We start from the raw sequence: 23,915 nt of genomic DNA, 5'->3' as shown, positions 1-23,915 counted from the left end.
TGGCATTCAGTTGCATGTGAAATCTCACAACTCCCACAACTGTACTGAGGTAATTTCCTTCTAATAATTCGAATTCATTTTTATTCTTAAAGCAGCACAATGAATAATTCCTCTAGTTACTTCACTGGGACTATTCATGTACGTTTGGGCATTTACATTTAGAATTACTCAGTAGTGTACTCAGACACTGACTGTACACAAGTTGAACTCCTCACATTGTGTGTCATGTAAAAGTTAATGTTCCCAGGACTTTCAGTTCTTACAGCTCACACTCTATTTATGGCCTAGCGGCAGACGATTCAGGACAGCCTTGCATAGATGTAAAGTGCAGCCTATGATATGGTAGTTCTAAATATTTTGCTTGGAAGGCTAAACTTAATCGAATGCCAACATTTAATATGTGCTTTCTCCTGCCCACACTGGTTGGCACAATGGTGCAACGCAACGGTCTGTGGCGGCAGGTAGAGGCACACAGTGTGACTGTTCTTGTGTTAGTCAGGATGCATAGCAGAGACAATGCAGCCATATTGCTCTTTCCAACAGAGGTCTTAAGATAGCTGTTCTCCCCCCTCCTCTCCTGGTCTTAAAAGGCAAAGACAATGAGCCCTCCAGCTGCAAATGGGGCATATCTTCTCTATCTTTTGGCACTTACAGATTCCAGGATATAGATTGTGCATCCAGCTATTTTCTCTATGGAGAAGAGACACACAGTTTAGTGATCCCTGCATTATATATTTGTGTGGTGAGTGTAGAACTGGAGCAAATGAAGTGAGGGAGGGATACATGAATGACAGTCTTTTCTAGGACCCAGTATTTCCCCCCCTCATGGCCTCTTGACTGTTGTAGCTCAGAGTTATGTATATTTAAAACACAACTAAAAAAGGAGCACTTACCAGCTTTTAAGAACTCCTTGCATTCTACCATGTTATTTTTAAAAAATGTTGGCTGTAGTCATGTATGGGATGCAGAATAAAAAATAAGTTGAAAAAGGCAGTGATGATTCAATAACAAAAAATACCCCCCCCCCCCAAAAAAAAATTCTTCCTCTGAAAATTGCTCAGTGAAGTGTGTATAATTTAATGTTAACGTGCCAGGGTCTTGCAATAGACCAAAGCTCTTATTGCTTAAGTGTTGTGGAACATACAGTGTGTGGTCCACACTTTTGTTGCTTTCTAAGCCCAGTTCATCAGAGACTTTCAAATAAAGGTCAGATTCTGCAACGGAACTGAAAGGCCATATTCTGTAGCCTCAAGCTTATGGTAACTCCTCCATTTCATTGTTGTTGTTTAATATTCATTGAGGTATAATAATTATTAGGGCTATAATAACAACCATGTGGCTAGAGGCACAACCACGTGGATGGCACAACCCTCACATGGTTACTGGTGGGATGCACTAAGCAGCTATGTTGTAGCCCTGGTCACCTGATCTAGTCCTCTCCATGGTACTGGGAGAATAGCTTTGATGAGGTTAGATGAAGGGCTTTAGGAGGGAGAGAAATAGTGGAGACAGAACAGAACCTGGCGTGCTCAAAAGTCGGAGTGAGGCTATCACGCCTTCTAGAGAGTAGAATAGGAGACAAGCAAGATGCGGGGAGAGGCTTAGACGAAAGAGTATTTCACAGTAGATGGGCTGATACTTGGGCACAAGTGACAGTAGCATCATCTTTCTTTCATTTAGAGTTCATCTTTTAAAACGATGAGCTCAAGGATGAAAGCATATTTATATGAACACAGTGTCAGGCTTTAGAGAACATTTACAGAGTGTATGGAGGGAATCTTAATAAGTGGAAGCAGAGAGGTTCTTGCACAATGAACAGAGCAGAGGATGGCCATGGAAACATGGGAGCATGTTGAAAAGATTCAGTTCAACTTAAACAATGTCGTGATTTCTGCTCATTATATACCTTCTCTGTGGAATTTTGACACACCCGCACGCAAAACAAGCTAAGTATCTCAAAATAGCTAGGATACAATCTGACATGGCCTTACTTTTGTTTCTAAACGTGGGCTACTCCATAGATAAAAAAGAAGAGGATGCTAATGTCATTGGATAATTCTTCAACAATAGCTTCCTTCATGTGCTACTCATGTGAAGTGGCATCATGTGACTAAAAGAGCTCTGGAACCATGCTTCTGGCTCCAGTGATACACATCGTTCCTTGTTCTGCCATCCATTCATTAGGTTCTTGGGATGGGATATTGTTTAGGGGGGTTCGTTGGGGGGTTGTTGCTGCTGTTTCTGATATTAATTTATTGTGTACTGAAGATCTGATTATGATTTAGGTAACAACTGTTTAATTTGGCTGATTAATATTTTATTTATTTTTCCCAAATGTTAAAAGTGTTGCATGTACCCATCTTTCTTTAAAAAGCACTGGTTTTAACTATTGAATGGTGCCATGCAAATAAAATTATTTATGCATCTGAAGAGGGGAAGCCTATGTACGTAGGCTTTCCCAGAACTTGGAACCTTGATCACATCACAGCTTCTTCAAACTTGTGACTCCCCTTCATTTAAGTAAACACATGAGCAGAGCTATTGATCAATGTTTGCTTCAGTGTTTTCCCCATTCCCTTGGAAATGGCTGCATTAAATTAGCCCATAAGTAATGAACATTTTATTTACTAATATAAATTGTATTTGCCATATAAATCCAATAAATATATGTGGTTGCCCATCAGTAAAAATTCCTAGGTGGCTTACAGAAAACCGCATTATAATATGATATTGTTACATGCGAGCCCAATCTCAGAGCAGTGTGAGATTGCAGGGAGTCTGTGTGCTCAACCGGGATTTGTGTTCCCTTTGGAAATGAGACACAGTGGAGACTGTGGTGACTTTATTAAATATGGTTTATTTATACAAATATACAACCCGAGCCTACAGTTATGGGGCTTTCAGCATTGACATCCCTGGAGGTTCCTGTTTCTGCCATATCTGCTGCCTCGGATTCCAAAGAGGAAACAAGCATGCTGTCCTCCCCCGTTGCTGACACCTACAGGTTGGAACATTTCCCTCTAGCCCACATCATCCCCAACTGCAGCCCTAAAAAAATTCTCCTAACTATCCCAGAGCTGGGGGAAGGGCCCCTCCCAAGAGCCATATGCCATAGAGTCCCCTCTCCTTGGCTTTTCTTCATAGGCCATCATTTCCTTTTGTTTTCCTTGATGGCTCATCTCCCAGGCGATTTCCTGAACTTGCTATGTTGGTCTGTCTTATATTTTAACATTCGCTAAATCGCATGTCTGGCCCCCAGGCTACAACTCCAAGCATTGCTTAAATTCTAACTCCTACTGCACCCAGGAATTTAGTGGGGGCACCCCTGAACTCACAACATAATAATTAAACCAACATTAAAGAATAAAAGAAAAAAACCAACCAAAATTTCCTGACAACAGAAAGTGACATCCGGTGTTGTACAATAGGACTCCCTCTTCTTCTTCTCTCCCCATTATAAAGTGGATGTAGCCTACCTTGATTTCAGCAAGGCATTCGACAAGGTGCCCCATGATATTCTTGTAAAGAAGCTGGTAAAATGCGGACTTGACTATGCTACCACTCAGTGGATTTGTAACTGGCTGACTGACCGAACCCAAAGGGTGCTCATCAATGGTTCCTCTTCATCCTGGAGAAGAATGACTAGTGGGGTGCCACAGGGTTCTGTCTTGGGCCTGGTCTTATTCAACATCTTTATCAACGACTTGGATGATGGACTCAAGAGCATCCTGATCAAATTTGCAGATGACACCAAACTGGGAGGGGTGGCTAACACCCCAGAGGACAGGATCACACTTCAAAACGACCTTGACAGATTAGAGAACTGGGCCAAAACAAACAAGATGAACTTTAACAGGGAGAAATGTAAAGTATTGCACTTGGGCAAAAAAACCGAGAGGCACAAATACAAGATGGGTGACACCTGGCTTGAGAGCAGTACATGTGAAAAGGATCTAGGAGTCTTGGTTGACCACAAACTTGACAGGAGCCAACAGTGTGACGCGGCAGCTAAAAAAGCCAATGCAATTCTGGGCTGCATCAATAGGAGTATAGCATCTAGATCAAGGGAAGTAATAGTGCCACTGTATTCTGCTCTGGTCAGACCTCACCTGGAGTACTGTGTCCAGTTTTGGGCACCACAGTTCAAGAAAGACACTGACAAACTGGAACGTGTCCAGAGGAGGGCAACCAAAATGGTCAAAGGCCTGGAAACGATGCCTTATGAGGAACGGCTAAGGGAGCTGGGCATGTTTAGCCTGGAGAAGAGGAGGTTAAGGGGTGATATGATAGCCATGTTCAAATATATAAAAGGATGTCATATAGAGGAGGGAGAAAGGTTGTTTTCTGCTGCTCCAGAGAAGCGGACACGGAGCAATGGATCCAAACTACAAGAAAGAAGATTCCACCTAAACATTAGGAAGAACTTCCTGACAGTAAGAGCTGTTCGACAGTGGAATTTGCTGCCAAGGAGTGGTGGAGTCTCCTTTTTTGGAGGTCTTTAAGCAGAGGCTTGACAACCATATGTCAGGAGTGCTCTGATGGTGTTTCCTGCTTGGCAGGGGGTTGGACTCGATGGCCCTTGTGGTCTCTTCCAACTCTATGATTCTATGAAAACCTCCAGCATTCTGTCTCCCCCCCCAAAATTTTTTTTGGGGAAGCCCAAATTTAAAACAGGAAAGAGCGATCTCTTCTAGATGTTTAATTTCTGTTTACCTCCAGAATGTGGAAACATCTGGAATACTTGCCATTTTCAATGCAACTTTTTCCTCTTTTGGTTTTGGAATTCATTAATCACATTCTGCTATGCTGTACCTCATCCCTTTGCACCTTGTGACACTTTGGAAAGTCCCTGCTAATATTATTTTGGCACTCTTTCGTAGGGGCTTCACATTTTAAATTCAATACAGATTCCATCTGCGCTAAATTAGCAGGCCAGCCGTTGACTCAAATGGTTCTCAGGTGGCCGCTCCTTCAAGCAATATTTTGATGCTGAAAATTGTTGTGGCGGTGTAATGTCAGATAGTAAGTGTCAGTCTGTGCACAGACTAGACATGGAAATATCTATAGAATTAATATATAATGCCTCTTAAGCATTGACTGACATATTTTCTTCAGCAACTTTTCTCTCTCTCATAGCAACACGTGAGAGCAATGTTATGAGTGAGTGCCAAAACCATGCTGCTGTGGTAATGTGATTGTAGAATTGCAAATCACAGCCACTGAGATCCTGGCTCTTACATCAGAATTGCATGTGTGTGACTCCCCTGTTGGTGTGGGGAATGTGCTGTCGTCTGGCTGCAAAATAAGAAGTGTGAATTAGTACTATGAACGTGAATAGGCAGGGGAAACTGACTGCATGTCCCTATGCATATTTACTTGGAAGAAAGACCATTGATCATGTATAGGATTGCAGTCTGAGCTCTTAAAAGGCCTGGGTAGGATCAGTGCCCCCAGTCTGGATTTTGAGATTCATGTATATAGGGGTTAATATCTTTGAAAACTGACATGTTGAGGAGTTGTTTTTATATAATAGTAGAATACTGATCATTAAATCCTCAAAAGTTAATTTAATGTAGCCTGTTTTGTTAGGCTAATCATTAAACAAAGTGATTTCAAATTGTGAATTAGCATTATATGTTGGAACACTTTGCCTTTTTAAAAAGAAGTTATTTCAAACTGAATTCGAATCATAGGTTGGAACGCTGTTATAGGAGAGTGTTGGCATATTTGAAACAACCCCTGTTGTAAAATAACTTAACGAGGTAGTTTTTGTAACAAACCTTTATTATATTATTTAATGTTTTCTCCAAAAGCAATGTTGAATGTTAACACAACATCATTGACAGCAATTGTCTTCACAGTAAATTATGTTTGGCTATTTCTCCTGTGATCCACTTAGCTGCTTTTATTCTTACTTCAAATGCTTTACTATATTTTTAAGGGGAGAACACAATTTAAAATTAATACTAAATATTTGTTGATGTTAACTCAGATTTCAACAGTTTTTCGCTCCTTTTTATTTCAGTGAGATAGCTAAGCCTGTACTTAATCCTCCACTGTAATTGAATTGTTTGCTATTTCATGGCCATGTTTGTGCTTTGTCTTACTGAGTGACATTACAAGTCAACATTTTATTGTGTTAGGAACACACTTTAGATTGCATCATTCAATAAAATATTGAGTATATAGGCAACTCTCAACTTACTTAGGGGTTACGTTCTGGGGATAGTGCATAAAGCCAAAATCACAAATACGGTAATCAGAACAGTGGGTGGAATTGCCAAAGGTTTTTTCCACTGCTGGATGCCCACCCTACCCTATTGCCTCTTTTATTTTATTTTTTGCCATGTGCGTAAGGTAAATGAGCACAAGTTAAATGCACAAAAGTTGCGAGTTACTTGTAGTTTCCCTTTCTCACCCCCAAACCACTCAAGTCTGCTATTTAGCAATAAAGTGCTGAAGTTTGCGGCTGGCAGCCAATCACCAAACTGATCCCTTTAGCACTGTCTAGCACAGCAAGGAGAATGGGAAATCTAAAGATATGCTTCCTCACTTTACTCCAGAGGCATTCCTCCTGTGAACCCCGTGACTAATCTTGATCCAGATTGGCTTAAGCCCTGAACAGGAATATTATTGTAGGAGCTTTCTTTTATTCTTTTTAGCTTATTGAAAATGTACAGTGGTACCTCGGGTTACATACGCTTCAGCTTACATATGCTTCAGGTTACAGACTCCGCTAACCCAGAAATAGTCCTTCAGGTTAAGAACTTTGCTTCAGGATGAGAACAGAAATTGGGCTCTGGCAGTGCAGCAGCAGCGGGAGGCCCCATTAGCTAAAGTGGTGCTTCAGGTTAAGAACAGTTTCAGGTTAAGAACAGACCTCCGGAATGAATTAAATACTTAACCCGAGGTACCACTGTGTATCATTTTTTCTTCCATGACGTTGATACTAAATTCATTTCCCCAGTTTTGCAGATTTAATTGTGTCAGTGGTATTCAAGATGATCTGTTATTTTCTTGTTACTCCATAAAGTGTATGGTAGGAGTGGGGGAGAGGGGAAGGAAATCCAGATATTTTAATAAATTATTTTATGCCTGACACATTCTGGAATAATCCTTGTTCAGTTCGTCACAAGTAATGTGATGTAAAGGTATAATGCAGCCTCATACGACTTGAATAAAAAACAAAGAAAACAATATATCTGTATACGCAAACACATGCACAAAAGCTGTTAAAATTCACGAAGAGATATGCGAGGACAAAACATTATTTGAATAAGCCAATTTTTATAACAGAAGAAGCATCTGAAGAAGGGACAACCCACAAAATAAATAAATTCTGTTCCACCTGTGCAGTACTATGCATGTCTCAGTCTTTCTTCCACTACTTGCTAAAGTCTCGGAGGTAGCAAAGATTAATATAATTAAACCCTGTGAACATGTATTAATAATTGCACAAACACCCAAATTATTCATCTCTGAGTGAGCCTGCTTCTTCCGAAATGGACCCTAGTGCTTTCCTAGTGTCAGGCTCATTAATGGCACTCTATATAAATAAACAACAGCAGTTTTACATTTAAACATCGTGTTATTTTTTACAATGCTAATATTACTTTTATTGCAGTGAAAAATACTACAGTCTGTATATTTTTAAATAAAGCTTAGGACATTTTTTATTTTTTCATAGCTACTGCATGCCCAGTATTGAAAACAGAAGGACATCAATTTAGCTACCAAGAAAACCTTGAAGTTTCAGGTGAGTTTTCCTTAAGCAAAAATAAATAAATAGATGGGTATGTCAGCAAAGAGTGCATTTAATTCTTAGAAATGTGTTTTCATTGAAGGAAAACATTTTATTTTTGAGAGTCCTAGCTAAGTCATTTACATTCATCTTTTATTTTTCCATTCATGCTTGTTATAATTAGCACGGAGTTAGCATTCATCTCTGAGAAGCAGCATTTTTATTTTCATTCATTCAGATGGCAAAAGGAAACAGCGAGTGAATTCCTCAGAGGTTGCCAAGTCAAGTGCTAGGGGAATTTCACGCTAATATTCCTCCTACGGAGAAAATGAGATCTGGACATTTCTGTGACCAAAACCGTGGGATTTGAAATAGCCTGTCAGTTGTTAGTCTAGCAAAACAGACAAGCTTATGGCACAAATCGATAATTTTCTCCAGCCTTGTTAAATTGCATTAAATGAACAATAAATGATTCCACTCTATCATATTTTTCAGGTTTTGATTTAACCCAAAGCTTTTCTTTGAGGCAGACTTCATGTGGAGTTGGAAAGCCTTGTTTTAAGTTGGGGAATGCACCTCTTATCAGAGACTCTCAGTAAGTAATACATTATCATTGTATAACCATGTAGAATCCCTAAACATTTCTCTATATCCTACTTGGCTTGTATTTTTAAATTTCTTTATTTTCCACCAGTCTCTTCATTTGTGTACCTCTGCGTGAATTTCCACTTTCTCTTTTTCTGCAATGATGAACTGTGTGTTTCTGTGGATTTTACTTATTGTTTCAGCCCTGTAAGCTTCAAAAAGAAAGATGAATGAAAGAAAGAAAGAAAGAAAGAAAGAAAGAAAGAAAGAAAGAAAGATAGATGTTTTGGGGGGAACTTTAGGTAGTCTTCGTGTCTTATTCCCATAAAAGCAATGACATCAACATTAAATGGTGATGGAAATAAAATGGATTTATATGCTAATTATCCAGAATATCCTAAAAGATATGTAGAACGCTTCCATGTGAATGACCATTGAAATGGGGAGTTTTCAGTATTCTCTCTTCCTCAGTACTCTTCAGGTTGTTTTTGTTCTCTCTGCTGCCCATCCTTTGCCTGACTTCAGTTCAGCTCAGTTGTACTTTGTGAGAATGGACAGTTCGAAAGGCTAGGCACAAGCCATTTGTTTTCCAAGCAATATTTCCTTGCACTGTTAAAGTTTTATAAACCTGCTTTATTCTCTCTTTTTGAACCCTGTTTTAGAGTTTGTGGGTTCTGGTGGTGAGCATGTTCCCATAATGTGTGCTTGCACATCCTTTTTAATCTCTGCCACAGCAATTTAATCAGGCTAGATTGTAACAAAAGAAGGCTAGGAATGTAGACATCTGCCACTAGAACATCTTTATCTCCATTGCCCAGGTCCTGTGTGTTCAGTAAATCTCTTTTGTTGTCTTCTTCACTTCCTGCCCTGTGTCAGATTTTGTGGCTTTAGACACAGCAGCATAGTCAGATGCAACATGACTTGTATGATCACGTCTTCTTCTCTTAGTATATGTAAATAGACTCTGGGTATACGCTGTGAGTAGCAGAACATTGGTCTCCTCGCCACAGGAAGCGAAAGAGTATCTGATTAAGCTGACTTGTAAGTGTCAAGTAGCTTGGCAGATATCCCCTTACATTTCACTCATTCAGCTATAGCATGAGTGAGTTGTAAACTATGCTGTGCCACTTCTGATGAGGGATGCCATTTTATTTTTCAATGAGGCTTGCAGCTATCAATGTAGTTGTAAATACGGTGCTTTTCCAAGCTGAATATAGAAGGAAGTTGGTTTCTTTAGTATATCTGTCTGGAAACAGAGTTTGGGTGAGGTACTTTCTTCTCTCTATCTCTTTAGGGTTTCATTATTGAAATAAGTTTCCCCACCCCCTGGCAATGTGGCCATCTTAACACAGTTTCTCTACTGCATTGTGTTAAAAGAACAGAGACTTTTCTGCCTTGAATAGTAGCATATATATAATAAGCTTTCATGGACTGAAGCCCCCGAAACCAGGGGTCAGGCCAGCAAACTTTTTCAGCAGGGGGCTGGTTCACTGTCCCTCAGACCTCGTGGGGGGCCGGACCATATTTTGAAAAGAAAAAAAGAACGAATTCCTATGCCTCACAAATAACCCAGAGATGCATTTTAAATAAAAGGTCACATTCTACTCATGTAAAGAAGAAGAAGAAGAAGAAGAAGAAGAAGAAGAGGAGGAGGAGGAGGAGTTTGGATTTGATATCCCGCCTTTCACTCCCTTTAAGGAGTCTCAAAGCGGCTAACATTCTCCTTTCCCTTCCTCCCCCACAACAAACACTCTGTGAGGTGAGTGGGGCTGAGAGACTTCAAAGAAGTGTGACTGGCCCAAGGTCACCCAGCAGCTGCATGTGGAGGAGCGGAGATGCGAACCCGGTTCCCCAGATTACGAGACTACCGCTTTTAACCACTGCACCACACTGGCTCTGTAAAAACACCAGGCAGGCCCCACAAATAACCCAGAGATGCATTTTAAATGAAAGAACACATTCTACTCATGTAAAAACACACTGATTCCTGGACCGTCCGCGGGCCGGATTTAGAAGGCGATTGGGCTGGATCTGGCCCCCCGGGCCATGGTTTGTCTACCCATGCCCTAAACAAACATTTTTGCCTTATATAATCTATCAGGATTGTAGTCCACTAGGTTTTACTCAGAATAGACTTGTTGTTGCAAATGAGATCTTTCCTTCCATTGCATATAGCAGGCACAGGGCTCATGATTTGGATTTGGACCATGGCAGAAGAAATAGTTTATAGCCCATCTCCTTCCATACAATGGTACCAATTTGGTTCACTGGCTCCCTGCCCTGGGTATGTATGAAAGTGCCTCAGTTACAGAGGCTTGCCTGGTACCTTCGTTACATATTGTTGCCCCCCACATCCAAGCAGTGCAAGGTTGTTAATTTGAGGGGGGATAGCCTATATACTTGACCCCCCCCCAAAAAGGGGACAAAGCCTCAAATTGATGTTTAAAGGAAAACATTTTTTCATTATACAGTGTGGTACATCCAGTGTTTCAGTGTCTTCTTGGCTTCTTCTGGGATGCTAAGAGGAAGGACGCCATTAAACATTTCAAGGCTATAATTTTAAATATGCCTACTAGGAACTTCTCAGCAGTCATCCACAGGCTTGCACTGTAATAGTACTAGATATTTGTCGGAGATATTATTCTTCTGAATACCAGTGGCTGAGAATCACAGGTGGGCAGAGGGCTATTGCACTCACATCCAACTTGCATGCTTCCCGCATGTGAAGTGGTCAGGCACTATGAAAACAGGATTCTGGACTAACTGGGCCATTGAGCTGATCCAGCAGGCTCATCTTATGTTCTTGGAAAATAAAATAAAATACTAATTTTACAACTGCTGCTCAGATTTTGATTTCATTGTGGCGACCCAACTGAAATAGTAACAAAAGGGTGGGTGCTGTATCAGAGACAAATAAATGGGAAATGGACCAATGAAAAGAGGAGACAGGAAATGGAACCCTCACTGAAATTTTAAGATCTAGAGGTGTCTCCTAGATTGTCAAAGCAGAACAAAAAAAAATTAGGCATTAAGTGTGTTTTCTATAGGCTGAATGATTGGTTACATTTTGTTGGTTGGATGATCTATATTGTTGTATTAATGTTGTTGTTGCTGAGAGGGCCGTATTCTTTTTGTTTCGTTATAATAGCAAAATGCTTGCCAAAAATAAATAATTCCAATTCTGACCCTACATTTTTCTTCTTTATTTGAATAGATGTAAAAGTCTCAGGGTTGTTGGTTTTTTGTCAGTAACTCTTCTCCATTCAGTAAGCCTATGTAGCAGAACAGGGAGAGACTATGGACATTTCCAACAAGGCTCATTTTCCACAACAGAAAATTCCCTCTTTTATGAGGGACTGACATTCTTATGGATTTTCCCCTCAATAAAATAGTGAATGAGAAGAGTTCATGTGTCCAAGAATGTTTGTGGTGTACAGTTCATTAGGATGCTGCTTAGCATATGTATTATGTGCAGGAGACAACTTTTTATGGATGCAGCTCTTACATGAGTTGAAATGAAAACTGGGTGCCCATTGTGGCTAGAATCTAGGCAGCTAATGTAGGCCTAATGATTTGCAAACAGACTCTTACTTTCCCCACTCAATGCCATATGAAAAAAAAACATTTATGAACCTCTCTTGTGTTTCAAAATCTGTTTACCATGTGGAATGAAGGAACAGCTGCTTGAGAAGCACATAACTCCATGGTGTACATGGAACCAGCAGCATATTCTTGTTATTTACTACTTTAATATGTATGTTTTTGTATTTCCCTATTTGATGAAAAGTTCTGAAACAGAACAGTTTTCCTTAAAGCACTGCTTTAATGTCAGGTTGCCATGTAAGATTCTAATAGGCCTAAAATTGTTCTAGTTAGATATTCAAGTTATAATCAATCATATTCTGCTTAGACCATTTATCTGCATTCTGCTGGGCCCCCCCCCCAAAAAAAATTACACTGTTGTAGGACCTTAGGCTAAAATACGGCAGCCATGTAACCTGTTTTACACGAAGCCCTCTATCTGAAGTGCTGTTCTGGAGAAAATCTAGTTTGTCTCACATATCTGAAAAAAGATCCCTCCCTCATGAGGATATGCAGAATGCTTCTCTCTTTCCCCACACCATTGGGGAAGGGCATATATGCCAACATTTTCAGATGAAAATAGGGACTTTCCATTCTACCTCAGCATCAATTCTGGGAAGTGCCTGCCCAGGATCTCTTCCAGATGCCGCCTTCTCTTCAGGCCTGACCTGGCTCATTTTCTCCTTCTTGTTTTTATTCAGCATGGCCAGCTAAATGGGCAACTAGGGGCCCACCAGGCTGGAGAGGCACAGCCTCCTATGACAAGGACAGTGGCAGCGGCAGTCCTGTTGCCTTGCTCCCCCTTCCTTATCTTCCTCCTCCTTCCTGCAGTTGCTGCTGCTACTCCATCGGCTGGCCAGTGTGTCTTGTTGCAATAGCTAAAGTGAAATCAAACATGTGGTTTTGTATTTGAGGCTCAGATTCAACCTCTGACTCTACAGTGGTACCTCGGGTTACAGACGCTTCAGGTTACAGACTCCGCTAACCCAGAAATAGTACCTCTGGTTAAGAACTTTGCTTCCGGATGAGAACAGAAATCAGACGGTGGTGGCGCGGTGGCAGTGGAAGGCCCCCATTAGCTAAAGTGGTGTCTCAGGTTAAGAACAGTTTCAGGTTAAGAATGGACCTCCAGAACGAATTAAGTTCTTAACCCGAGGTACCACTGTACTCAGTTTCTTGTCTTGAGGGACTCACTAACCTCCCTCTAGTCCAGCACACTGGGTGGGATTCATCTAGGGCTGCCATGGACGTCCAGAGGGAATTTCTGAAAGGCGGTGCTTTGTCCTGGTTCTTAGGCAAGTCAACTGAAAAATCATGTTGTTTTTGAAATATGGAAGGTAAACGGGTTTCCGTGCGCTGCTCTGGTTCGCCAGAAGTGGCTTAGTCATGCTGGCCACATGACCCGGAACTGTACGCCAGCTCCCTTGGCCAATAAAGCGAGATGAGCGCCGCAACCCCAGAGTTAGCCACAACTGGACCTAATGGTCAGGGGCTCCTTTACCTTTAACCCTTGATTCACCTAACTAGCCCCATCATCCGAATCCCTGCAAAAGACTGTTTCTTGTGCAACAGGGCTTTCCTCTCCCCCCCCCATGTGTGGCCCCACCTCCCACAATTGGCTCGGGGTTGGAAGAAACCCCAGAATAGCACACAGTGGGAGGAGAGGGGAAATTGTTCTGCTTGGCAAGCTGCTACACTTGCGCAGATGGAACAACTAGAAGAGGGTGGCGTTGAATTCCACCCACTGTTGGTGGTAGTGGTCATGCCTTGGGAAGCTTAAAAGCAGCAGGGCATAGGAGCAACGACATCCCCCCGCTACAGCAAGTTATATTTCTATTTCAACAATAGTAATGACTTAACAGCAATTTTCAAATATACATTAGGAAATTTGTACCCTTTGTTTTGGTGTGGGTGGGACAATGTGTTTCCTCTTTTTTTCATCATGTGCCCATTTCCATCCTGGCCTTCATGCCCTAAATGTTGATGTGAGCTTGCACAGCTGTCATCAGGGCCAAAGTCCCCAGAGCAGCATTCCCAGAAGTCCTCCATGCTATCTCACACATCTACACATTTGAGTAGCGAGCCCCATAGAGAGGACATTTTATAGGTACAGTGGTGCCTCGCAAGACAAAATTAATCCATTCCGCGAGTCTCTTCGTCTTGCGGTTTTTTCGTCTTGCGAAGCACGGCTATTAGCGGCTTAGCGGCTTTAAGAAAAAGGAAACAAACTCGCAAGAACTCGCAAGACGTTTTGTCTTGCGAAGCAAGCCCATAGGGAAATTCGTCTTGCGGAACGACTCAAAAAACGGAAAACTCTTTCGTCTTGCGCGTTTTTCGTCTTGCGAGGCATTCGTCTTGCGAGGTACTACTGTACAGTCTGCAGGGCTCTCACGCTTCCACTGTGGTGTGGCTGAGTATAAAATGGCTTTTAAAAGCCCTCACCATTTTGGAATAGATCCATTTTAGGCTTCACTGATAGGCTTTATGAAGCCTTTCTCACCTTAAGGGTACAGAATGAGATATGTCAGACATTGCCAAATGAAGTAGCAAAATCCCATGTTATTGCTGCTGTTTTTTAACTGTTCAAAAGCAGGCTTGGATTTGTAAGAAAATGGGTATGGGATTTCAAATAAATATCTGCAACTTACCAGGGGTGTGAAAGTTGTCACTTTTTCTAGCAAAGGCAGTCAAGCACTTAGCTATTCCAACCATCCTGATCTTCATTAAGGCTTGGTCAATTAGTAAAGCTTCCTGTCTCTGTGGCACTTCTCTGTGGTTAGCTCTTTGCAAGTTTTATCATTCTGCCACAAAGTATTTTTCACGGTTGAAGGAGACAAATTTATGAACACCTCTTTAGAAGCAAGTTTCTTTAATTTTGTATAAACAAAAATGGTTTTGTGCTCTACTTTATCCACTCAGGATGCCTGGGCTCTAAAATGGCACAGGACATAAACGTAAGAGGGTTGGCATTTTAACAGTTCTTATCCTCTGCTGAATGTTCGCCACGTTATAAAATCATTTTACAGTTTGGAGGGAGTCAAATGCCATTCAGCACAAATGAAAGTCTCTCCTCTTATCTTTAGAGAGAGTGAAGTCTAGAATAGGAGAGCTGTATCTTGAATCAAGAGTGTTGACAGTGTGCAGATGCGTCTGTGTCATCTTTGTCTGCTATCATTCATCTGAGTTGATAATCACAGTTGCCCGTCTTTTGAATCCTGATTAATTTTATTCTGTTAACGATTTGAGTAAATAAGTAATTGGAATTAATGAATGATTCTAACAGGGACATTTTGAAGTCTGTATAACTGGGTGAGAGATTTCTGCTTTTATACCTGCCAATCATAGACTCTCTGCTGCTTTCTGAATTTTTTATAGGCTTAGCACACTGAAGTCTTATTGCGTCTGTTAAGAATTTAGAGCACTCAGCACATGATCTGACACTTTTTGTTTGAACTACAGGAGTCTTGCAGGCTTAATCTCACAGTGTCAAGGCAATGGAATTACCTTACAAATGAATATATGACAGTTCCATGGACTCCTACAGCCCCTGATTTACTGTGGAAGGGCTATATTTTCTTACATCTATTTGTTGTAATCCCTGCCCCTATTTGCCTTTGTGGGAGTTACTAAGAAGGGGATCTTTCCAAAAGGTTCTCTTTTTTTTATTTCGTAAGTGTGAACATCAGCCTTCTCTCCAAAGTCTCTAAGTTAAATGTCCAAATTGTGAGTAGTGCACATCTTGACTTGCGTACCCATGCATGTTTATTATAATATTATATTATACAAATCCTTCATATATGTGCCCAGTCCTTAAGGTCTTAATTAGAGGCTCTTCTCCAGTTTATTCTGTCTAATGACTAGAGAAAGGGCCTTCTCGGTGGTAGCACCACAGTTATGAAATGCTTCCCCCAGATGGGCTTGCCTGGCAGTTGTGTTGGCATCTCTTTGGCACCGGGTGAAGATTGAGCTGAGCTTTTTCACTACTATGAGGTTTAGTGCATTTTAGTTCTTAGAATTATTGTGATTCCTCCTTCGTGGGATTTTAGTGTTATTTTTTTATCATATATTGTTGATCATATGCTGCTTTGTGATTTAGTTATTTTTTGCGTGCCCAGGTGCGGCCACACGCCACCCTGATCCAGAGAAGAACCAGTCAAGACACATACTTACTTTGCCTCAAATAAGGCCACAACTTTATTGATTACAGGTGTAAAAGGTTTAGCAAAGGCATTGGGTATAACCTGTAACAATCAGCCTGCCTGCAGGATATTTCCCCCCTCTTGGGATTGACCCTAAGGGGAGGTCCTATGACTTACATCAAATAGGTACGTTCCTGAAGGGATCACTTTCTTGAGGAGTGCTACGGCCCTAGCCCCCACCTGGGCATCTGGACGGAAACACCTTCTCCGGGATTCCTTTAATGGGATGCCCCTTTCCCTTGGAGGGGCAGACAGAGGTTTACCACCTCCCCTCCAGCCATGACTAAGGCTTACCCAAGGCCTAAACTGCCAAACGTTGTGACAGTTGCTTTGAGGTATGCGAAAACCCCACTCAGGGCTGATTGGTCTGAAAGAAAAATTCCTCCCTGGCTCTGAATACAGAGACCAACTTTGTCTATAGCAAACTCTAGTACATAACAGAAACACTGATGGATGCAGAAAGTAAAATACATAAAGAGGGTGGGAGGGAGATATGGCAAAGAACTGCATGCAGAGGAAGAGGCAAGCCCAAGGAGTGGAACCAAGTGAATCATGAAGGCTCGGTCAGGCCCGTCCCGCAACAAGTTCCCATCTTAAAGCCTGCCTGCAATTGGTTAATTCAGCAGGCAGTCTGAATTCCAGGCCAGTGGAGACACTGTTTTGGCTCCCCGCCAGCCGGGAATCCCCTGCATGCTGTCCCACATTGGGAAGCACCGAGTGAGGCAGCGCTGGCCTGCAACGCTGCCGCACCTTGGAGTAGCTAAGTGGGTATGCTGATCTTTGTGCTGGTAGACATTTTTAATTTTGATTGCGTTTTCATTTTGGTAGTAATTGTATTTTAATGATTTGTACTTGTGTTTTAATGATTTCATTAAGAATTTGTGAACCACTCAAAGAAACAGGTTAATTAGGTGATATTAAAAAGAAAATTGCCAAAATTAGTACAGTTGTACCTCCACTTAGGTATCCCTCCGGTTATGTAAACTTCGGGATATGTAAGCGGCAAACCCGGAAGTATATTTCCGGGTTTTTGCAGTGCGCGCATGTGCAGAAGCGCTCTACCGCCGCTTGCGCAGCAGCGGTCCCTCCAGTTGCAGAAACCTCGGGATTCAACTGGAGCTCCGGAATGGATCCTGTCCACAACCGGAGGTACCACTGTACATCAAACAATAAATACCGGTACTTATATTTAGGAAAGTGATTGTGGTCAAATTTGCCCTCTTCAGAAGCCAGTGCAGGACAGATTACTGCAGAGCATATAACTACAGCAAATGATAGGTGGTGAAGTACATTCAGCAATGCAATAATTAAACATTTCAGTGTAACGATGGTGGCCCTTGGTAAGGGTGCTGCAAAGTACAAAGGATATTCCTTTATTTTCATCTACAAAATACTGGCGGTTGTGCCATTTAAATCTTCTGTTTCCTATGAACTGTTGAAAAGTCAGTAGTGGCAGAATCACAGAGTTGGAAAGGGACCATGAGGGTCATTCAAGTCTTGAAACTGATGAGACTAATAAAGTTAAGAGAGTATAAGAAGAGATAAGAAGTACATATCTAACCCTGTTATTTACTTTAGTCCCCAGCCCACATGATGCCACATAAACATTGGTTCCAGAGTGGTAGCTTGAAGAAAGAGCAGAATGGCCTCTGTGAGGAGAAAAGAGACGAGCATATTAGATTAAAATGGGGGCTTGAATTGAGGAGGCAGATACTAGAGGCCCCTTCAGATATCACCTGCAACAGCCCACTTTACTTTCCAGGTCAAGCTCCAGTAGAAAACATGATTCCAGATGTTTGACACAGAGCTTAGCTGTGAACGGTGCTAATTGACTGGTACCTGTGGTATTTATCTATTTATTTCATGTATGGGCCGCCTTTCTGCTAAGGCATCCAATGAGGTATAAATGTTATAAGACGAATAAATGTTATAAGATGAAAAGTTGGTCCCAGCAGAAGGCAGTGGTAAAAGGAGGGCAAAGTCCATGTCGTATTTGTTTTCCTTCTTTTGTTCTCTTCTGCCGAGAGGCCCAAACTTGCAAAACACTTTTGCATTTTTTTAATATAAAAAAATCCCTTTAAAAATGGATGTCTGTATGTGGTGTGCAGTTTTATTATTTCTTTTCTTAAGAGGTGAGCAGGCCTCTTAAAGAACAGGGAAGGGGCATAATCCAAGGCTGTTCTAAGTGTTGGTGTTTCAGTCACTCAAATTGCAAGGCTGAGAGAAGAAGGGGCTGTTGCACCAGAAACAAACAAAATTATGTTCGCCTGCATCCTTTGGCTATTTGGGTCAACTGCTGCAGCCCTTATGTTCCCGAGCATCCTCTGAACAAAGTATAAATCTATTAAGTAGTTGCAGGGGACACACAAGTATTATACTTTCTGTGGTACTGAATTGTGGAAACCCAGCTGCCAGTTGAGATAAATAATTCAAAGTAGCCAAAAGTTCAACTGAGGAATCATGAGCCCTTAGAAGATCTTTTCAAAATTATTTTAAAGATGTGACTAACTTGCGGGACGAGTGCAGCTGCTGCGTTCCACACTGATTTCAGCTTTTCACCTCAGGCAGCAGATCTCCCACAAAGTGGTGCCGACGAGGGCCGGAGCCAGTTTTCAGATGACCCTTGGCATGGTCTAGCCGGTAGCCCCCGCTGCCAGTGCCCCCACTAACCCTGAGTGGGCCCCACTCATTGGACCCCATCTTATGATTTGCAGAGGTAGCTTAGGCATCCTCTCCCCCCGCCCCAGCTACCACCCCATTCCTATTGCTCTCCTCACTACTGTCTTCCCTACACTGTGCTGGTGTTATTCATGGTGTGGAATTCTTCTTTACAGCTGCATTCTCTCATGGACAACATTCCTGGGGGCGACATACGATGGTGGGCAGGGCCAGAGGTGAAATGGGTAGAGCAACAGGTGTACCTGTTCCCTTTGTACAGTGGGCTACATTCTAGCCATGCAATAGTCGGAGATTTTTGTATGTGGCACTCTTCCCCCATTCCACATCCTCTCTCCTGGCATAAAGAAGCAGCACAGTTTAACTCTACAGTGGTACCTCAGGTTACATACGCTTCGGGTTACAGACTCCACTAACCCAGAAATAGTGCTTCAGGTTAAGAACTTTGCTTCAGGATAAGAACAGTGCTCCGGCGGTGCGGCAGCAGCAGGAGGCCCCATTAGCTAAAGTGGTGCTTCAGGTTAAGAACAGTTTCAGGTTAAGTACGGACCTCCGGAACGAATTGAGTACTTAACCTGAGGTACCACTGTACATACAAATTGGCTGAAAGCGCTTGAGGAATGCCATTCAGCACGGCTGGAGGGGAAACATTTGGTCCTCTGGCCTGAAGTTCCGAACCCCTGTTCTAGGTGCTGCTACGGGAGGAGGCAACATGCAACAGGCACTAGAGCACAGGAAACTATCTAGGACACTCTCCTGCACACCGGTTGGTTATGTAAGGCACTGCTACTCTTCTGCCGTTCGTAAAACAGCTCATGCGTCTGTTGAGTGAGCCTGAATTTTCCTGCGTTTGTATACAACAATGTATTTGCATTCGATTTTCAAATGCGATATAAGAATATTTGTACGTCTGGCAGCGTTGGCCTCAGTTTGCACTTGGGATGGGATCCAGAGAATCATGCATAAGGTGTGCATGTTCCCAACGTTACAGAGGATAGTCCTCTAATTGAAGGGCTGGCCTGGCCAAGTCTGGTTTGTTTTGGAAGTGCAAACAGCAGGGACCATTCCATTTGCAACTTAAGGGTCAGTTGTGATGCTGTTGTTAACAGTTAAAACCAACTAGCCTGGAGTGGGATGGGTGGAGTTGTTAGTTAGCAGTCAGGCGGAGTGGTATGGTGTTTCCTGAGACAGCACATGCCCTGATTGGCTGTGTAGTTCTGATGGAGTTTTTCCTCTCTCTGTTGAGTGTCTCCCTGCTATGTACAAGGCCTGAAGGAAGGAAGACAAAACCTCTATTCCTTTCTCTTCAAATTATACATGGTTTTTGTTCAGTTTTACTCACTAAAGTGTTATCAGGATTCTTTTCTCTCAGGACTCTACCTGCATTGTTTAAGTGACTTTGCTAATGGTTTTAAGGTTATTTATTTATTTATATAAAATTTATACATTGCTTGATTATTTACAAAGCAACTCAAAAGCGATTTACAGTGGTTTATTTTTATTTTATTTTTTTTAAAAAAACTATAACCATTGAAAGCAGGGACCTTGGCACAGCCTATCAAAGGCGTGTACCCAAAGAGCACACTGAGCAGGCAAACCGGTTATATCTTCACAGTTTCCCCTATTATGATGAGCTGTATTGCATTTTTATTAAAATCATACCAATTATTTTTTATATTATTATATACGCATATAAATTAGCATACAGACATTTTGTGCAAATCTGTGTCCTCATTTATTTTTTTTTTTTCAGGGGGTGGTGCATCCATCCTAACCGTGCAGATAGTTATGCATGAGGTGTGTGTGTGTGTGTGTGTGTGTGTGTGTAATCAGAAGCTTGCTGCCCAACTTGATGAGGCACTTTGGGAGTTTCTAAATCTATTTGTGTATGCAGTGTGGGGAGCTCTTGTTAGAAAATAGTTTGCAATTGCATGCTGCATTCATTTCATATGCTTATGTGTGCCTAAAGAGTCTCCCTGGAGTCTGGTATTTGAGAATAGAGAGGCCATTCTTTTATGTTCACTGGCCAGCATGATTGTATCACTCATAAAAGGATGTGTACAGATAGATGGAGACGCATTAGTAAGCAACAGCACACATTTTAGCTTAACTGGTATTGTACCAAGTTTGACTGAAACCAAACAAAAAAAACCCCTTGTGATTCAAGAAAACGATTTCAGGGAAGGAAGGTCATGGCTCATAACGGTGTTACTGTTACATTCTTTGACGAAATAATTAGTAAAGTGAAATTAAATACACTGGCTCAGTTAAAGCTCTATTAATAGTCCATATATATATCTCATTTTTGGCCAGGTTTATCACAAAATCCTTCCATCTGGCTTGCATTGAACAATGACATAGAGACAACTGTATTGGATCAAAGCCATGGTTCACCCTGCTAGTAATGACTCACTGGACAGTAGCCAGGGAATACTACATTTCCTCTGAAAGACTCCACTAGTTCATAATAGCAGAGACACAATCACGGGAGATACTCTGAGCATCTTACCTATTAGCTGCTGTTGTTCCCATCTTCCAGGAATTCTCATACATCATTCAAAGCTTTGTATAACATAGTAATGAGGATCGTTATATCTGGATAATGTTTGTGTTGGCTGTTTATCATGCAGTCTCTTACTTGTACTATCATGATAAGCTTGTGCTGCTTGCACCACATGGTGTGTGTTGTCACAATTACCCCCAGAATTCTTCTTCTAAGACCTTCATGTAATCCTTCTTTAAACAGGAGCAAAGGATAGTATTGCATTATTCACAGTTGCTTAACATGACATGCATGAGCAGGGACGAGATGTAGCAAGATTTGGGGTCCTGCTCTCCTCCCTCTTCTCTCTTCATCCTGTGTTGACAAGAGGATTTCAGAAGCTTCTGTTTTTGCTTTTAGTCAACCACAATTTGCTGTGTCACCTGGACCCAGAGTTGTGAGTAATATTAATTGTGGTTGGTTTCAACAAGCCAATTTCAGAAACCTCAGTTTGAAGTTGGCTTGTTTGAAACTGACCATAGTTGATGTCAATCACAATTCCAGATCTAGATGACATGACAAACTGTGGTTAACTAAAAGCAGAAGCGAACAGCCACCTCTTGGCTGCAATGGAGGAGAAGAGGGGAGCAGGGAGTATGTGAACCCACGTCTTGTTCTTGCTCATAAATATTTGGTAAAACATGTTTTAGAGTGACTTGTGAACTTGGCTACTGAGGCCAATTGTCATCCCAATTGCCCAGTCTGTCTGCTTGTTTGTTTCCATCCTCCTTACTGGGGAAGATGGGCCTGCCTGTTTGTTAGAATTTGCTTCTCTTGCTTTTCCTGTCAGCCTGCCTTTTTGGTTGTTTTGTTCCCCTTTCCTCTAAGGTCAGGAGGGCAACAACTCTTGTGTTTTGCTTCCCCCCCCTGCTCTTGGCCTGATTGCCTCCCTTCTGGAACCTACACACACATATACACACACATACAGTGTGACTGGGCATGCCAAATTGTGGTTGGGCATGCTTTCCACCAGGCCATGGCAACCATTTTGTGACAAGGTCTCCCCCCATTCATCCACCCAGCCCAGCAATTTTGTAGCAGTTCCCAACAGCATTCTTTTTTATTATTATTATTTTTTAATCTAAATATACCCATGGGCCCAGAAAGGTTGATGGCCTCCCTGTTATAACACTGTTTGCAAGTGCATTCATGCATTCAGAGGGGAAATAAAAATGAATGAATAAATGCAATTAATAAGTTTAATAAATAAATAATAATAATAATAGTAACTCTAGCACCTGCTGTTTCTGATGTAAACTCACTTCCATTCTACCTGCCCATAACTGACCATTTATGAACATTTTCCAGCTGCTTCCCTAGTTTGTTGTACATCTTTTAAGAAAGTAGGGCACGTATGTGGGAAGCACTGCATGAGAATGGGATCAATAGTCGTTGAGTAAGTGAGAAGTGCACCTTGAACTTGATTCTTCTGAGGTGAAATTGTTAATTTATTTCCCATGAAATAAGCTTTTGATGAACTGGGATGTAAAACTCACTGGGTGGACTTTCTTCTGTTCAGGAAACCCAGGCCTGAGCGAAAACTTATCCTAACAGATTTACAGATAAGTTCACCGCGGCCAATGTGCAGCCAATGTTAGTTTTTTGGAGCGGCATTCACACCATGTTAGCCGCAATCCGTATTGATCTTGTCGTTTCTTGACAAATACGGCTGTTTGACGTGGTCCCCATCTGACTAGAAAGAATAGTGTGGGTATTTGAGACAGCTGGTGTGTGTGTGTGTGTGTGTGTGTGTGTGCAGATGACAGCTTCATGTATAGGAGTTCCAGGGAGGGTGGATTGCAGGAGTGGGGGAACCAAAATGTCATGCATGTTGGGTGAAGACATCCCTGCTCCCGCTCTGATGTGAGCAACACTGTGCAGATGCAGGTTAAAATGCAGGGGTGAGGGGGATACATCTGCTGCGTTTTTTGGCAACCATCTATAGGGATTTTCAAAAAAATTTTCATGTTTTACTACATTTTTATATTTGTTTGAAGCCACCCAGTGTGGCTGGGGCCACTCAGACAGATGGGTGAGGTATAAATAAATCAACAACAACAACAATTGTTATTATTATTTAGTATTGTCATATTACAAACAGTGGAAATTCGGACAGGAAAGTTGTTGAGCTGCTTTTTTCTCTCCCCCCCCCAAAAAAATCGCCCCCCAAAATGACATTTTTGAGCTATTTTTATGGAAAATGCTGCCAGCTGCAGTATTCAGGATATGTCCTGGAAATTCCAGACGTATGGCAACCTTATTGTTGTTGTCCCTATTTTCATTAGAGAACTGTTGGAGGGTATGCAGTGTATAGAATCATAGAGTTGCAAGGGACCAAGGATCACCTAGTTTAACTCCCTGCAATGCAATGAACCCACAACCCTCAGATTAAGTCATTCTTTATCAAGTGATCTTAGCCCTCGTGTGTGTGTGTGTGTGTGTGTGTGTGTGTGTGTGTGTGTGTGAGAGAGAGAGAGAGAGAGAGAGAGAGAGAGAGAGAGAGAGAGAGAGAGAGAGAGACATAGCTATTGGAAGGAAGATAACTCTTCTTCGCCCTGAAGTTGCAATAGTATTTTCTTGCCATGGGCTT

The 23,915-nt window shown here is 41.8% G+C and overlaps 1 protein-coding gene across 6 annotated transcripts in view; it reads left to right on the top strand.

The window, feature by feature from the left end:
* The window catches only part of COL19A1 (collagen type XIX alpha 1 chain), a 190,163-nt gene that overhangs the window by 15,297 nt on the left and 150,951 nt on the right, over window positions 1–23,915 (top strand). For all 6 annotated transcript variants that reach the window (XM_082218263.1, XM_082218259.1, XM_082218261.1 and 3 more), the window contains exons 3-4: window positions 7,688–7,756; window positions 8,237–8,336. In XM_082218263.1, the coding sequence (XP_082074389.1) occupies window positions 7,688–7,756; window positions 8,237–8,336 (169 nt within the window). The remainder of the gene's footprint in view (window positions 1–7,687; window positions 7,757–8,236; window positions 8,337–23,915) is intronic.

The sequence above is a fragment of the Podarcis vaucheri genome (assembly GCF_965113315.1).
Source record: "Podarcis vaucheri genome assembly, chromosome: 3".
NCBI classification, from domain to species: Eukaryota; Metazoa; Chordata; class Lepidosauria; order Squamata; family Lacertidae; genus Podarcis; species Podarcis vaucheri.
Note: the sequence above shows the minus strand (reverse complement) of the source record. Positions and strands in the feature narration are given on the sequence as shown.